Raw genomic sequence first — 18,701 nt, 5'->3', positions numbered from 1 at the left:
AGAATATATGGTGTGGGAGGTAAGTTGTTAGAAGCAGTGAAAAGTTTTTATCGAGGATGTAAGGCATGTGTACGTGTAGGAAGAGATGAAAGTGACAGCGGATGGAACCATGGAAGCGGAAGTGAATCATAGGGTGGGGAAGGGGGCGAAAATCCTGGGAGCCTTGAAGAATGTGTGGAAGTCGAGAACATTATCTCCGAAAGCAAAAATGGCTATGTTTGAAGGAACAGTGGTTCCAACAATGTTGTATGGTTGCGAGGCGTGGGCTGCAGGAGGGTGGATGTGCTGGAAATGAGATGTTTGAGGACAATATGTGGTGTGAGGTGGTTTGATCGAGTAAGTAATGTAAGGGTAAGAGAGATGTGTGGAAATAAGAAGAGCATGGTTGAGAGAGCAGAAGAGGGTGTTTTGAAATGGTTTGGGCACACGGAGAGAATGAGTGAGGAAAGATTGTCCAAGAGGATATATGTGTCAGAGGTGGAGAGAACGAGGAGAAGTGGGAGACCAAATTGGAGGTGGAAAGATGGAGTGAAAAAGATTTTGAGTGATCGGGGCCTGAACATGCAGGAGGGTGAAAGGCGGGCAAGGAATAGAGTGAATTGGATTGATGTGGTATACCAGGGTCGACGTGCTGTCAATGGATTGAATCAGGGCATGTGAAGCATCTGGGGTAAACCATGGAAAGTTCTGTGGGGCCTGGATGTGGAAAGGGAGCTGTGGTTTCGGGTATTATTGCATGACAGCTAGAGACTGAGTGTGAACGAATGGGGCCTTTGTTGTCTTTTCCTAGTACTACCTCGCACACATGAGGGGGAGGGGGATGTTATTCCATGTGTGGCAGGGTGGCGATGGGAATGAATAAAGGCAGACAGTGTGAATTGTGTGCATGTGTATATATGTATATGTCTGTGTGTGTATATATATGTGTACATTGAGATGTATGGGTATGTATATTTGCGTGTGTGGACGTGTATGTATATACATGTGTATGGGGGTAGGTTGGGCCATTTCTTTCGTCTGTTTGCTTGCGCTACCTCGCAAATGCGGGAGACAGCGACAAAGCAAATAAAAATTAGACATGTCATAAATTTATAAGGATACTCTATCACAAGACTGGCAGATGTAGAATTATATACAGTAATCTGATCCCTGACAATCATTTAGTTCCTGCTCATACACATCACCTGCTCTCAGGTGTGCGTGTACTGAGATTTCAACTCTTTTCACAATAATGTAGAGAAGAAAATACTTGCACAAATAAATCCATTCACCTTCTTTGCTGAAATATTCTGAAACCATCACAAAGATCTAAACACAGCATTGCACAACAGACAGAAAAAGAGTTTCCTAGATACAAGGGAAAAGAAGAACTATATTCAGTGATACAGAATGCAGTATTAATGGGAAAATAAGATATCACAGGATAAAATGGTTTAATTCCATGGTTCATGGTTCTGCATAATCTACTATAATATGTTAGCATGTAAAATTTGACACATATGACTACATCAGGATATGAAGGCTACTTTACTCACACTACAGAATCCAATTATGGCCCTTAGAGTTATGAAGGCAACATTGTGGGTGCGGGCAGCTACAGGCAAGAGGAGGGTGCAGATGCCACTAGACAAGATGCAGCCACCAAACATTAGGCGAGTTCCATATAAGTCTGCCAGATGACCACCAATGATCTACCCACACCAAAAGTATAACATTAGTGGTGGGTTAGGCAGAGCAATGATGGGACGAGTAGGCATGAAAAGTCTGAGCTACACTCTGCAATGCAACAAAGTAATAGGCTGGGTTGGGCCAGAAAAGACTGGGCTACGAAGGGTAATGCAATATCTAAATGGGCTGGGCAGGACAACAAAACACTAATTTATCTTTAAATGGGCTGGACAGGACAACAAAACACTGACTTATCTTATAATAGGTTGGACAACAAAATACAGACTTAGCTGAGCATAAATATTGGTCTGTAAAGGTAAACTAAACATGACACTAATCATGTAGAGGACTGAATTGAGTGGGGCAACAAAACACTGGCTTGGACAGGGCCACAGAACAAGTCCGAGTCAACTACCGTGTCAAAATGTGCTATGGTTTTCACAAATGATTTTTTTCATCCTGTACAGTAATAGTTAAAGTAGATATGAATGATGTCTTGCATGAATTAGTCTGTATGTAGCAGCATCCACATTTAGGTCCGTTTGACACTCATGTCTAGTCATATAAGTCTCCTTATCAGGAATATCATTCTTTGCTTCAGATAAGAAATTCAAAGGGGACTAATTTTTCCAAGGTTTGCAGATTATGATCTCCACTCGTAATTTTTTCAACTTTCCTTATAATTCTACGTTTATGTAATACATTGAAAGGCGACACTTCCACCTAATGGTCAAGGAAACACAAGACCTTCATTCTCAGTGACCTCTGTATTACCTGTTTTGAAACTTTTTTCTCTGAGATGTGATATAATCCTTCCTTCAGACTTTTTGCCGATGTCCAAGAGTTCTGGGATTTTCCAAAGCCAATAAAAAGACATTTCTTTCAGAAGTGGAATATACCATAATAAAGGGCTTCTAAAATTGAAATGATCATGAAACTAGTATCATATGGCTTCCTCTGGCCGACATATACCAAATAGAGATGAAGCCAATTCCTATGATTTTATGATTAAAACCCCCCTACAAATATGTCATAAGGAAATCTCCAGATGACAGATATCAAATAAATATGAAACCTAAGTTTTTAATGCTGTCATCAATTAAATGCTTATTCTTAACCCAATAATCCTATTCAGCATGAATAATAACATCCTGAAGCTTTCTACGAAATCTAATTCAAGATGATTAATTGAAAAAAAAAGGAGGTAGCAGTCCAGGGATTTTTTGTCCCAAAAGACAAGATCACTGAAATTTGAAATCTGAAGCGATAATTTAATAAAGACTATATGAAGTGCATTCTCATGAAATCATCTAATCCTATAATAATATAAATCCTAAAACATATTACTTATTAACCCCTATACAATAATGTTTCATTCCAGAACCGTACTCAGCATGGGAAATATGTCTAACACTTTGGTTTTGAGGCAAATATACATATCTGAAGCACAGAAAAATGCAGCTGATCCTTTCTGGTACTTTCCTGGCCATTTTATTTTTTTCTCAAAACTATAATGTAAAATAATCAATGGGTTTTATTACTGAAATGATAACGTACATCATGTGGCCTACTGATACTAAAGATATGAAATGAATTCTCATGATTTTCTTTAAATCTGTAATCATTTTGAGTGTTCATTAGAAGAAGTAATGGCCTCCACACATATTTCAACCCAAGAATTATATTCAGCATGAAAGAGGCCTCTTAACTGAAGTTCTGAAGCAGATCATTTTCTATAGAAAAATAGCAAAACATGGAGGTTATGGGTGTTTTTCAGCTCAATAAACTTTTTTTTTTTAAAACTGAATGTAGTATAATGACAAGTTTTATACTTGTAGTGATAATGTTATATCATAATGCTTCCTCCGGATGACAGATACCAAATAATTGAATTATGATTTTTCAATCTTGCAATCACTGAAATTATAAATTACAGGACTTGATTGCCCCAAGATATATTTCTACCACAGAATCATATTAAGAAGGAAAACCAGGTCTTATACCAAGGTTTTAATAGAAATCTAGTTTTTGAACAATAATCACTTTCACAAAGAGAAAATCACAAATCAATCATAATTTAATGGGAGTGTCACCTTAAACATTAATGGCAAATATTCTATAATTGCTTACCCAAGGCCAAAAGATAGCAAGTAATATGAACTGAATTATGAAATATTAAATGTAAGTTTAAATTCTGTACGAAGTATCCTAAATGTTCTCTAATATTCTAAAACCAGATTTTTTTTTTCAGCATAAGTGTGAAGTGTAAGATATTCAATCTGCTATGTTAGAACAAAGACTTAAATATATATTTGACTGAAAAGATAATTTCCCAACAATGAATAATCATGTTCGACAAACCACCGAAATATTTAAACATGAGGTAAGAAAGAAAAACCAAATAAGAACAAATTTAAAATAAAAGAAATTGAACTCACAAATTCCTGTGATCAAATACTCACAATGCAAATTCTCAGTTTAGAATGTCAGACATTAATGAAAACAGGGAGAGGTGTCTTGAGGGTGACCTGACCTGTGTGAGAATGTATCCGTAGTAATAGCTGGAGAGCATGATACCCTGTGTTAACTCGTCCCACTCCATCTCTCCTTGGTCCTGATTGAAGATTAACGAAACAAACATCATCTAGGTAAGAAGGAAATTGCTGATGCAGCTCATTTGTTCACACACCTTGGAAAACAACAATGCAGATCCAGCCATCACCGTGTATCACATTCCTGACCACTACTACACACAGATCACACACTCATGCCCCTGCCACAACACACTTGTATCCACCACACGCACCCTAACCTATATACATGCACACCTGGCAATTACAATTACTGTTCTTGGCCGTCCAATACGTGTACATATCCATGGGGTTTCAGTGAAGAGGATTTAATCCGTACCAATAAAAGCTATATGCTAAGAAAACCATACCAGAAGAAAAAAGGGAGGCAACCAGTTGTTTACTGTTTGTTGTTTAACGGCTCTCGACCTAAAAGGAGGCAACCAGTTCAGCAGACTCTTTGATATGTTTTTTAACAAGAAGACAAACCCAGTTTCAACCGTTGATAATATTCGTTTGAATACTACTGCCATATGCCCTGCACACTCTCACGCCATTTCATATGTTTTATTATCATCAATATTATCTACCTTATTAAATAAAGCTTTAAGTAACTTAAGAAAGGTACAGTACCACTTAAGCGAAAAAAGAATGGCATAGTCATAAGTGCTGGGGTTAACCTTCTCATGTAACATTATCTAAGGAACGCAGCCCTGATAAAAGACAAAAAAAAAATGGACCCGTATCATCGTTAGTGCTGAGATAATCAACTTGTCTAAGGTATTCTCCTGCCATAATTCGAGTTGAATCTGAGTCTAGGTAAACTGTGATATACCAATGAACAAGGTTGCCACCAAGACAAAGGGAGGTATTTTTTTTTTTTTTTTATGCTGAAGGCTCCAGTTACGGACAAAAGTTCACATCAAGGTCGGGCCTTAATTGAAATTTAGAGATAATTAAGAAAAGGAAAAAGAAAAGACAAGGGTAAGTATTTACGATTTTTTTTTTAGAAAGACCTGTCTTTTGAAATATGGCAGGTCATAGTTATGGGGAAAGACATGAGAAGGTAAAGAGTTCCAAAGCTTCGACGTGTACGGAAAGAAGCGGTTATAAAAATGGCCCAACCTTGAGTTGCCGATAACACACAATAATCATGTGACGTAGCAGTTTGCCGAGTATTGTGTGGTCTAGCTAGATGGTGGGGGCACCCAAGCAGCCAGTTCGCGGGAATAAAAACCAAAGCAATACCTATAGAAGGGGTAAAGTGTACCAACATTGCGGTGAAGGGAAAGGAGGTCAAGTTTGGAAGTTAGCCTGGAATAGTTTATAAGATGGACTGCTTTCGACTCAACTCTGCCAAGTAAGGTACAGAGCTAGAACATCCCCAAATGAGAGAGCAGTACTCCATACAAGGACGAGTCAATCCCTTGTATAAACGGAGCAACTGCTCAGAAGAGAAGTTTCGACATCTAAACAGGACAAGCAGTTTCTTAGAGGCAGACTTAGCTGTTCCCGTAATGTTGGGTTTCAAAGAAAGAGCGGATGTTACAGTAATACCAAGTATGTACACTGAGTCAAGAGGGTGCATATACAGAGCCTTTGTTCAACAATGCTTTGAATAGCAATTACCTCCAGCAGAATGCTGTCATCATCTCCCTGGGTCGCCGTTGTATTGCCATCTTCAGCCGTTATATTATCTGCTAATGACAGAAAATACCATGTAAGACCACCTTCATTTCTCCAGCGATGCCTTCCTCCATTACTGCTAACAACTCAAGGAACAGGAGCACCACTCCAAGCTGTTCGTAGGCAACTTCACAATAAACTAAAAAAAAAAAAAAAAAGATAAAGATTCTGTACTTTAGTTTTTTCTTTTTTTAAATACGATTACATTTTAAGTTTCTGTGACAGGATAGGATACAGTATTTCACATAGAGAGGGTATTCAAGTGTGAGCTGAGCAAGACGACGAACATTCGCACAACCTATATAGGCGTAGGATGAGAAATTTGTTACGTAATGGGAAAAAAAAAAAGCTGTCTTGGAAGGCAGACTGCGGACGAGTGGAGAAGTGATTACGAGGCAGCAGCGATTGTGAGTTTATCTACGGGAAGATAGTGATATAATACCACAACTCACCACTCTGGATTACCAGTCGGTGGGAAGATAACTATACGGGAACATAATGATACACAGAGGGACTATAGACATGGACATTTTACAGGAAGGGATAAATGGAAATGCCATCCTGATCTCTGCAACCGACGGATACTCTATGAAGGATATCTAACTTCTGATTCGCAAACAAAAAAAATAGTGGAATGGGAGACACGACATAAAACATACCAGTCCAGAGGGCAGGTAAAAAGGCGAATCAATAGAATACATGGGGATGAGTGAGATGGAGGATACACGAAAAAGAGGAAAACATGGCAAGTGCTTAGAGGAAGTCAGGCTGATGAGCTGAGGCGGGGTGGAGGTTACCTAGGACGTGTTCTGTGCAGTAGGCACGGGCCGCTTGGACATCTGTGCGGTTGCGTCGAACCATGGCAACAATGGCGACGGATATGTTGACCCGCAACATGTACAGACAGGCAAACCCAAGGAGAGAAAGGGCTCCCAGGGCTATCCGGGCAGGTATGAACCCTGAAAGAGATCCACCATTTAGAATAACAGCCTGATGATAGGTCCCCTATCAGTAGTAAGTACCTCCTGATAGACTTCGAAGCCCCTGGGAATTGTGGGGCCTTCACTAACCACTGTTGTGCTGACATCTGTTGGACTGCACTCCAAAAAGCAGGTTACTCCTTGACAAAAAATGACTGAAAGTGTGTTGTTTGCTGTCAAAAGCGGGTCGATCACCTCGGACAAAGCATTTCCCGAGGTGAATTGACGAACGTTTTGCCCCACATTCACTTGGCATGGCAAGAACGCGGTTTGCGAGTGGTAAAACGATATTTGCATTTCAAGCAAGCAGACTCATAAGCAAAGGTGTGTTGGGTATCGATGAGCTTTCATGCACATACATGACTAACAGAATTTGATCAACTTGTGTATAATAGACTGTGTATCTCAGTTTAATGGAGAATATTATGCTCAGAAATTTGGTATTACGATGGGTAACGCTCTTTTAACAGTATTAAGTAATCTTTACAGGGAATTCTTTGAATCAAAATTACTAAGGGATATCGTACCATCTAAGGCAATCTGGTTTAGGTACGTAGATGATGTTCTTCGTTTCTGGCCAACAAACGAAAATTGACAAATATTTTTCACTCAAAAATTTAGTAACGTCTCTCAAATTTGCTGTGGAAGAGGAAAATAAATGTCTTATCATTTTTATACTGCATGATCCATAGGGATAGAAACATGTTTAAGTTTAGCATATACAGAAAACCCACCAATGTTTGTTCTTAAATTCATTACGAATCAGCTCAACATGAGTCAAACTATCGTCATTCCAGTCAATGTTTCTTAAGGCATTATGTATATGCAATCCGAAATTTACTGATGATGAGTTTGAGAAGATACATTTTATTGGATCCAAGTTAAAGTATCCTAGATCTTTCACTGATAAATCTCTTGAGTTGGCAAAATCATTTTATATAGTTAACCCTACACCTTCCCTTAAAACTAAGAATCTTTTTGTTCTTCCTTTTAGTGATAATTCTACGCTACTCTCCACGTTACCTAAATCTTTTTCTGTAAATGTAGCCTTCAGCAATAACAATACTATAAAGAATATCTTAAAATATTCACCAGAAAATTCTCCTGGCTGTGTTTACAGAAACACTTGTAAAAGCTGTAATATGTTTTACACTGGACAGACTGGCAAGGATCTTTATGTTAGACTTGAGCAACGTAAATACAGGTTAAGAACAAGAAAAGAATCAAATGCTTTGTTTAACCACTTTGTTTAATCGTCAAAAATTACGACCATTGTATTGACTGGAGTAACGCTAAATCAATTAACTAACTCCTTGACCACGAGAAATATCATTGAATCATGTTACTAAATACACAAAGAATTGTAACATGAATATTGGTGACACAAAGAATTGTAACATGAATATTGGTGACACAAAGAATTGTAACATGAATATTGGTGGTGTATACAGACTGAATAGCTATATCGTAGGCAAAATTTTGAAACAGTTCCCTTTCCTGTCCACATAATACAATTCTCTGCCAAGCACGATGCCAGACCCCGACCACCAACGTCCGAAAACGCTTGTTTACGAGTGGCGTCTTAACTATGTCTCCTTCTACATTTTACTCTTTTATCTCCCTTGACGATGTAATCATTACACTAAAGTGCGCTTTAGAGCTTATCGTGTTTCATTTTTTCTCGTGGTTATCAGCAAATACTAGACCACGCGCACAATTGTGAACTATTTTATTTTGCTTTGTCACTGTCTCCCACGTTAGCGAGGTAGTGCAAGGAAACAGACGAAAGAATGGCCCAACCCACCCACATACACATGTATATACATACACGTCCACACACGCAAATATACATACCTATACAACTCAATGTATACATATATATACACAGACATATACATATATACACATGTACATAATTCATACTGTCTGCCTTCATTCATTCTCATCGCCACCCCGCCACACATGGAATAACAACCCCCTCCCCCCTCATGTGAGCGAGGAAGCGCTAGGAAAAGACAACAAAGGTCCCATTCGTTCACTCAGTCTCTAGCTGTCATGTAATAATGCACCGAAACCACAGCTCCCTTTCCACATCCAGGCCCCACAGAACTTTCCATGGTTTACTCCAGACGCTTCACGTGCCCTGGTTCAATCCATTGACAGCACGTCGACACGTGAGGAATGCGTGGGAAGTATTCTTTCTCCCCTATCCCCAGGGATATATATATATATATATATATATATATATATATATATATATATATATATATATATATATATATATAATCAATGAGAACAATCTCATGAGTTAAATACTGGAACATCTTAAGAAAAAACAAACTTATCCTACGGTATAATAATACTAAAATCATATCTTCAAGAATCCTCCATACGGTACACCATAGAGGCAAAATTATTAATGATATTAAGATTCTACAATGCAATGGACGAGCTGAAAGTTATCTTAAAAAAGGAATTGATATGAAATGTAATATACACTTAAATATATGTCTAAAGCTACAGCAGCAAATATTGTTATTTCACAAAAATAAAAACTTGGGAACAACAAAATAACTTACCGAAGGTTGAGATGAGCAGTTTTTCCACCCTTTTCCCCATCGTACCTGGAAGAGTAAGAAATATATGATTATCTATCTATCTATCTATCTATATATATATATATATATATATATATATATATATATATATATATATATATATATATATATATATATCATCCCTGGGGATAGAGGAGAACAAATACTTTCCACGTATTCCCCGTTTGTCGTAGAATGCGGGGAGGGAGCGGGATGCTAGAAATCCTCCCCTCCCGTTCTAGATTTTCCAAAAGAATGAGGAACAGAGAAGGGGGGGGGGGGGCCAGTGAAGATATTCCCTCAAAGCCTCAGTCCTCTGTTCTTAACGCTAACTTGCTAACGCAGAGAGGTAACAGAGGTGAGACTATATTTATGTGGTGGTGGTGGGATTTAAAAACTATGAATTGCTGGCACCTGTTGAGGCTGATTGTCTCCGTGAAACATGTTGCGCCGTATGAATAGAAAAATTACACGTTCAATAAAATTATATGAACTACTGAGTTGCGATTTCACTCATAGGAATATATATATATATATATATATATATATATATATATATATATATATATATATATATATATTATCCCTGGGGATAGGGGAGAAAGAATACTTCCCACGTATTCCCTGCATGTCGTAGAAGGCGACTAAAAGGGGAGGGAGCGGGTGGCTGGAAATCCTCCCCTCTCGCTTTTTCTTAAATTTTCCAAAAGAGGGAACAGAGAAGGGGGCCAGGTGAGGATATTCCCTCAAAGGCCCAGTCCTCTGTTTGCAACGCTACCTCGCTAATGCGGGAAATGGCGAATAGTATGAAAAGAAATATATATATATATATATATATATATATATATATATATATATATATATATATATATATATTTTTTTTTTTTTTTTTTTTTTGCTTTGTCGCTGTCTCCCGCGTTAGCGAGGTAGCGCAAGGAAACAGACGAAAGAATGGCCCACCCCACCCACATGCACATGTATATACATAAATGCCCACATGCACATATACATACCTATAAATTTCAAAGTATACATACATATACATACACAGACATATACATATATACACATGTACATATTCATACATGCTGCCTTCATCCATTCTCGCCGCCATCCCGCCACACATGAAATGGCATCCCCCTCATCCCCGCGTGTGCGCGATGTAGCATTAGGAAAAGACAACAAAGGCCACTTCCGTTCACACTCAGTCTCTAACTGTCATGTAAAATGCACCGAAACCACAGCTCCCTTTCCACATCCAGGCCCACAAAACTTTCCATGGTTTACTCCAGACGCTTCACATGCCCTGGTTCAATATATATATATATATATATATATATATATATATATATATATATATATATATATATATATATATATATATCATCCCTGGGGATAGGGGATTAAGAATACTTCCCACGTATTCCCTGCGTGTCGTAGAAGGCGACTAAAAGGGGAGGGAGCGGGGGGCCGGAAATCCTCCCCTCTCGTTTTTTTTTTTTTTTTTTTTTCAAAAGAAGGAACAGAGAATTGGGCCAGGTGAGGGTATTCCCTCAAAGGCCCAGTCCTCTGTTCTTAACGCTACCTCGCTAATGCGGGAAATGGCGAATAGTTTGAAAGAAAAAAAGAAAGATATATATATATATATATATATATATATATATATATATATATATATATATATATATATATATACATATATATATATATATATATATATATATATATATATATATATATATATATATATATATATATATAATTCTAAGACGTCGAGTTATTGACACTCACAGATCAGAGGTCAAGTTCACGGGTTGACCTAAGGCAAAAAAACCCCGAAAACTGTGTTTCGAGCCTAAACTCAACTTCAGTACCTACTTTCACAAAACTGTAGAAGGTAGGACGTACACAGGAGCAGTGACATATCTACGAGCGGGCAACTTTGCACACCTGCAATACCCCGGACGTAACCAATAATACATTATTGTAACAGCCTATTATGCCCAAGACTCTTCATATAAGCACTCCCTCTCAATAAACATTGGGAACGGTAAACAAATACATGCTGCTGAGACCACATGGATCGAATACAAAACCTCGATACAGAATCTGAAGTTGTCACGATATAGTTTCAGAAAATTACGGCGTTGTAGTTCTCAAGTGAGCACAGCCACACACTTTGCCTCACCATAGTACACTGCACCGACTCAGAGCGAGTCTGTGAGACTGTCCGGTCAACAGAGTTGCCAACTCAAAATTTCAGATGGTGCTAGATTCATTCCCGAAAAACGCTAAACTTACTGAAATGACGGGAAAAAAAATGCTCTTCGGCTTATATTTCTGCTCTTTGACGTGCCAACTTATAAATAACATGTACGACTGACTGCTTTTAATAATAAAACACTCACCATTATTTCAGATCTGCTAATTCCCATCTCGTTATCTCTTCTTTCCTTGGTGTCCTGTAGTTATGTTGGTCTATGTGAGGGTCATGATTGTGGTTACAATGTTCGTATGCTGTCAATGACCCAGTGTTTTTCAATACTTCCTTATGCAGTATATAATCATAACAGCAGTTTCCATTTCTTCTCAGTCCATACCTGATAGTTGGTATTGCATTTAAGCTTTTGATAGTCCATTCGAAGCTTTAACTTCAAGATGTTTATTTGATTAAAGATACGCTTTACATTAGCGGTGGAGTGGGGCAATGTCAGCACAGTCAGTGCCTCCTTAGAAAGGTCACTCAAGTGTTTTCTGCTGTTGCATCCTTGAACGAGGCTATTTCAGCCTAGATTGCTAGGATCCCAGTGTTGTTTCCACAATGCATGATGAAGCTTTCTCCACTGGAACTCAATGCACGTGGGAATTTCTTTGTTATCAGTAAACATCTTTGCTAATTCCAGTATTCCAGGCTTTATGGGTTGCAGGCATTCACTTGCCCTCAGTGATGACATTGACTGAAACACTTGAACATTGGCAAAAGTTGACGAAGCTGTTTCACCAACTCCACTACAAACCACGCATCTTCCTCGAATGTACTTCCATCAGGAAACTTACATTGATCCATCTCCTTTTCGAACTCGTACCCCAAGTACGGATGTGAGTCTAAGTAGTTCTGTAGTGAATCTCCTTCCTTTGATTTTCTGCCTGGGATGAGGACCTTAAAACTTATGAAATCAATAAGTTGAATAAGATTACTTAGCAGTTTGGTTGGATCCTGTACCTCCGCTTCAATTTTCTCATTCACACGTTGAACTTCTCCAAGAATATGCTTAAGGAATATCAGGAGGAGCACAGTTTTTCTTGTCACAAAATATATCACAGAAGATCTGAGCTATGTAATACCTTTCATCATTTCTTGCCATTTTAAAAAGAGTCTTAAGTTCAACCCACTGCTGCAGTATTTTACTATCCCTAATGCAATTGACAGCCATCAAGTATTAATGTCAACGAAGCTTGACCATCATTGATCAAAGAAAATATCTCCTTGTACCTTGCTTGGCGAACTGAAGAGTGGGAGAATCAATCATAAGTCTCTCTGACCATAAAATCAAGGTTCTTGGGGAGGCACTCTAATGCAGCATGAGAAAGCAAGCAGCAGATAATGACACACACACACACACACACACTCACTCGATCAGAATCAGATAAGGAATTCTAACCAGACTTTAGCCTACACTCCACTGTTAACACCATGTCATGACAGAGGCACTATCGGTGCCAATTGCAACGAGGTTTTGTAACTCCAACCCATTATTTTTCAAGGACTTCTTGATGCTATTACATATCCCATTAGCATTACAGTCAGTCAGCTTAACAAGGTCCAAAAAAGTCACTACAATCTTCTTACTTGCAGAATATAATCTGATAGCGATACCCAATAGCACAATAGCTTCGTTACCGTAATGTCATTACACTCATCAATTAAGAGGCTAAACTTCTGATTGTCTATCTCACTTTTCAAGTCACTGATAAAATGCGGGGCAATCACACTGCACACGACTACACTACACTTCGAACTTTTCAACTTGAAATTCTTGCATCCTTTACTGTCTGCAAATCATCACTCACCTTTTTCAAATGTAATTGTGGTTTATCTTTGAGTACTGAATGGCTCTTCAACTTTCTTGTGTTTAGCTGTTCTGCTATGTTTTTCAATGTTACTATGTTTGGCAGACAACGGACGATGGCTTTACTTTCAAAGACATTTTGTGTCATCCCCCTCTACTTTTCTCAACCACTTTTCATATTTGGGGTTTCAAAACCACTCTAAAATGTTGAGTATATTTCTAACTCATTGTTGTGTTCGTTAAATGTAATGGCCTGCACACACACACACACACACACACACACACACACACACAACCAGCAATGTTATTGTCCTTCATGGTCCACGGACCACCGAGAGTCCGACTGAGCCTGAACTGAACAGGAGACTTGATGAGGGGGAGTCCGCGGAATACACCCGGACTGAACCTGTTAAAAAAAAATTTGAACATGTTCATTCGATGAAAATGAATTATGTTGCAATATTTATATTGTTTTCCGTTATTTTAATAGGTCTCGATTAGACTTCCTAAATCATATTAACATATTCTAATCAATGCTTGAATTTTTTCATGTATTGAAATAACACTAAGTTTGCTGTTAAATACAAATTAGGTGCCGAAAAACGGGCTGAGGCGCTAAATACGAAATTTAGGCGCTAGATCTAGCTCGAATAACGCTAAGTTGGCAACTCTAGCTCTGCATCTCATGGGTAACTGGTCCCCCTTAACCATCGCTACGCCTTAAACGCCATCGTCACCATAATTTTCGCCACCATCACAATCTCCATTACTAGCACCATCACAACAACTATCACTACTACAGTTTGAATTCCTTTGTATTACTTTGTACGTTACAATCAATAGCGTGTAATCCTATTTTCAACATCTCCAAACACTACTGCAGTCACCATCATCACCCTATCTCTTCCATCACTAAAACGTATATGAGGACAGATTGCAAGAATTAAGAATGGTCTACCGAAGCAAGGGTCAATCATAAAGCGTTTTAAAAAACCTTAATGATTCAACTACATTGTTAATGTAAATTTCTCTACCGTAGCACCAGCATCACCAACGAGAAAATAACATAAACTTAAGAGGTCACCGAAATTTCTTTACTAACACTATTGATGCGTGGAAAAAGCTCCCAGAAAGTTTTTTTTTTTTTTTTTTTAGAGCAATGTCCTGAATATCTTCAAAACTTATCTTGATCATCACTTGTCACTTCGGTAATGAATAATTGATTTAATCAGTCATCATAACAGTGGTATTTTAAGTTATCTTCTCAGCCACCGATCTCTCCTTGGCCATGCTACAGTAATATGCCAACATTAATCAACCCGTCGCCTGTCTTGAGAGAGTAAGAGGTATTGTATCGTTTTTCAACAGCAATAATGTAGATATGGTAAGTCGAGAGGCTGGGAGCTAAAGTTTACCCTTACTATTGTTAATATAAAAAGTGAAGGAATGCATGACATTCACGCTCATTCTATTTCGTGACTTTCCTATAAAGATTTCCTTCAGACATAACAATCCTACAAGATTGTTATGTTATATATATATATGTTATATATATATATATATATATATATATATATATATATATATGTTATATATATATATATATATATATATATATATATATATATATATATATATATATATATATATATTTAACCTGTTTTCCATTCAGCGTGTTGCCGGAGGGAGTGGAGGGTGGGGAGAGAGCCTTTACTTTGCTATCCTTTTCTTCTACTGCTTTTGTGGGGACTGCATTTTTTTCCTTTTTAGTACTGTTAAGGCCAGACCACCTCGCTTAGACCTTAGAGTCTGTGTATCTATGCAACTCTACGTAACTTAAAACACCCACAAATATCACAAGAAAAAAAAAAAAAAAGAAGACCCCTTCACCTAAGCAGGGGTTCGCCAACCCTGAACTCTAAATATCGAGAAAAATGAATAACCTCTAGCAACTACACTATGGCCAATGAACTGCGTACTCGTCCCACAGAAACAGCGCGCATATACCACTAGGCTTACTTAACACCGTCACTCTCAAGGTCACACGATACTTTTCTTGATTAAGCTGACCCGTATTCATCGTCCACAATGACGACATCCTCTGCATCTGCGGAGCTGTTAACAGTCGTAGCTACGTCAATCCTTCACGATGGAAAATATGTTGCCGGATAAAAGTGCGCGCTTCAAATAAGGCAAAACATTTATGACCCATGAGCAAATGTGAACAAAATTACAAGGCCGGCATATAATGCAACTTCTAAAAATTGTGCTTAATGCCAGTCCAAGTTAAACGGGGTCTTAGGGACGTAATTCTTTTAAAATGCTATGACGATTAAATATCAACGCGAGGCAAAAAAAAAGAAAAAAGGCTTCGGATATGGCAGTTACTCGCTCTTTCTACTAATCCTCGAGGACAAACGAAACGGTAAAACCACATGGATTAGCCAAAGAAATGTTATGTAAAAGGTGTATGTCTCTCGCTCTCCAACAACTGAAGTTTATCACAGTAATCCATTTTTCCTCGACGTTAACCATAACTAATCGAAACACAAGGCCTCACTGACCCACCACACTAAATAATATCATTGTCGTGTTGGCCTTGACACTTTCGGCAGTGGATTCCTCCTAAAATAAATTTTGGTGACGGTGGTATGAACTGTCAGCTAGTCATACACTACTTTAAAAATCACTACTATATGAAAATGGTGAATAGTCATAGTTCTACTGGGAAAGAGGTAGTCGGCTCTTAACTACTTACCGCCTATTAGGTAACAATGACTACCTGGCTTCTCATATATATATTTATATGTGACTGAATTCACAAACCATCAACTACTCAGGTCACTGGGCCAGAATATGTAATAACCTCAAACATACTTATTAGGTACAGGTATCCTTTGGCTGGTGAGCAACTTGGGCGTTAGACCTATCGACTAACAAGTTCGTTTAAGGCAATTAACAAATTAGAGCCACCAATCAGCAGAAATCGTGAACACTTTTTCTTTTTTTTAGGTGATCACTGCTTACGTGGCCCATATTTAGCACGTCTCGTTTGGTTGTTTGGGCTTCAAGCTTGTCAACTGTCAGAATCATTACGGCTCTCACCAAATATGTAACCTCTCTCTCTCTCTCTCTCTCTCTCTCTCTCTCTCTCTCTCTCTCTCTCTCTCTCTCTCCGCACTCATACTCTAAATAACCAAGCCAACATCTCTCTTTCCCTGTTATAAAAGATATCTTGTTACGTAACACTACCTAGTCTCATCGGCTGATGCTATCGTTGTCAGTGGCCATTTGAACTGTGAGTGCATGTGGTCTTAAAATTATCCTTAAGTGAAGTGTTAAAATATATTTTCCAGTTGGTGGCTGCACAGCAACTGATGAAGAAATGCCGAAGACGGATGCACCGACAATGTACTGTCAAAAGGGGTTCCAGAATACCATATTTACGCAGAAGGGCGGAGGAGAGCTAACCGACGCAGAAGGGCGGAGGAGAGCTAACCGACGCAGAAAAGGCGGAGGAGTGTTAACCGACCTCGGCAAACGGGTGGTTTGGATGGGGTTCCTCGATTTAGGAGACTGTGAGGGTCACCGAGGGCTGACGTGGGCCCTGTAGATGAGTTGGCACGGTATGGACCCCACAAGGCGTCCCTGGGAGGAAGCTGAGTGGCCCATGTAAGTGAATGACGGAAAAAAATTGGAAAATTCATTAAAATTTTTTTTTTATCACTTTACCAATATTTTAAACTTCATTTTTAAATTTCATCTGCCAAATGGCCCAGAGCACCAGGGATTTCGCTCGGGTTTTCCCATTCTCTTGGTAGGCCTGAAGTCTGTCAGACTAGGCGAGGTTACTCGATCAAGGGGAACAGTTAGGTGTAGACAAGGCTATGTTAGCGAGAGGATGTTCGACCAGGGAGGCGGTTGTTAGGTCTACGGTTCACGACCTGTTGGGCGATTAGGTAGGGCTATGAGGAATACTAGGCTCAGTTAAGAAGGACGATTCATTACCACTGAGTTGGTTGGGAGGAACAATAATTCATAAATAAATATAAGCCACCACTTAGGTTTCGGGTCATAGTACAACATGAGGTGGCCACTTTACTATTTCTATATACCATTTTATTTTATCCTAAACCATTTCGTCCATCATCCACTGTATTGCTCATGTTAAGTAACCGGGGCAAACTGTTAAAAGCACTTGTTAACTTCGAAGCATATGATAAATATGCAGTATATAAGTTTCATGACGCTTTTTTTTTTTCTTTTAATATTACGAGTAACTAATTTTAGCAGATTAAAATACTTCAAGATTAAAGCATATGTAAAACTTTACATGAATCTTCTCTGTTCATTCTGTTCAACGCATTCTCAATCAAAGTCCAGGGACTTCAGGGCCAGTTAGTGGAAGAAGGTGGGAGAGAGAGAGAGAGAGAGAGAGAGAGAGAGAGAGAGAGAGAGAGAGAGAGAGAGAGAGACTGCTCATTTCCGCCTGTTGGCCAGCCTTGAAAAGTTATGCATGTTTGTACACGTGAAGTACTTTAACTTAAATGTACATATATGATTACGATATGGGATAAATCAACTGAGAGAAAACAGATTAAAGTAGGGCCTGAAAGAGATTTTGTCTAGACTCCACCAGTTCACGTTTCGGCCACACCACGGAAGACAAACATCGACTAATTTCGCAGTGATTTGCTCCAAATACTATGATTAAAGTACAAAGCCTTAATAACATAGAATTTGTCAGGTTGCGACTTACCATATTATAGACATCTAGTTGTTTCTAAGGCAGTGGCAGCCGGGTAAAATGATAATTGTCCACGAAGAAAACACACACAAGCACGTCTGTCAACAAATGCACCTGGAATCGACCAGTGCTCCGAAAACTTTGGCGAAACAGTGTCAACTCTAAGTTCGCCAAAGCCGTATCCAGTTGAAGCAACAACGGCTGAAACAAACCGCAGTACACTAATTATTTTTTCTGTATAGAAGCCTTACGTAGTTAAACCTCAATCATGTGAAACTGAAGAAAATTTAGATCAATCAGTTTACAGTCTAAAATGAACGGTATATACCAACTTTGTACAGTCGAAGACACACGACCATCTTCCCTGATTTTGGTGATAACAG

The 18,701-nt window shown here is 38.6% G+C and overlaps 1 protein-coding gene across 6 annotated transcripts in view; it reads right to left on the bottom strand.

The window, feature by feature from the left end:
• The window catches only part of LOC139753801 (sialin-like), a 36,968-nt gene extending 18,620 nt beyond the window's left edge, over positions 1-18,348 (bottom strand). Inside the window, exons 1-6 of one of the 6 annotated variants that reach the window (XM_071670678.1) lie at positions 18,331-18,348; positions 9,484-9,528; positions 6,722-6,883; positions 5,868-5,938; positions 4,202-4,282; positions 1,536-1,691 (exon numbers count right to left, since the gene is read on the bottom strand). In XM_071670678.1, coding sequence (XP_071526779.1) covers positions 1,536-1,691; positions 4,202-4,282; positions 5,868-5,938; positions 6,722-6,883; positions 9,484-9,523 — 510 coding nt within the window. In that variant the 5' untranslated portion in view covers positions 9,524-9,528; positions 18,331-18,348. Of the gene's footprint in view, positions 1-1,535; positions 1,692-4,201; positions 4,283-4,609; positions 4,787-5,867; positions 5,939-6,721; positions 6,884-9,483; positions 9,529-11,597; positions 11,706-11,909; positions 11,952-18,330 lie in introns of those variants that run through there. The other 5 variants (XM_071670677.1, XM_071670679.1, XM_071670681.1 and 2 more) reach the window with 5 other exon arrangements.
• Between the last annotated feature and the right edge of the window lie 353 nt (positions 18,349-18,701).

This window comes from Panulirus ornatus, chromosome 15, assembly GCF_036320965.1.
Source record: "Panulirus ornatus isolate Po-2019 chromosome 15, ASM3632096v1, whole genome shotgun sequence".
Taxonomy (NCBI): Eukaryota; Metazoa; Arthropoda; class Malacostraca; order Decapoda; family Palinuridae; genus Panulirus; species Panulirus ornatus.
This window is presented reverse-complemented; position numbering and strand designations above follow the sequence as displayed.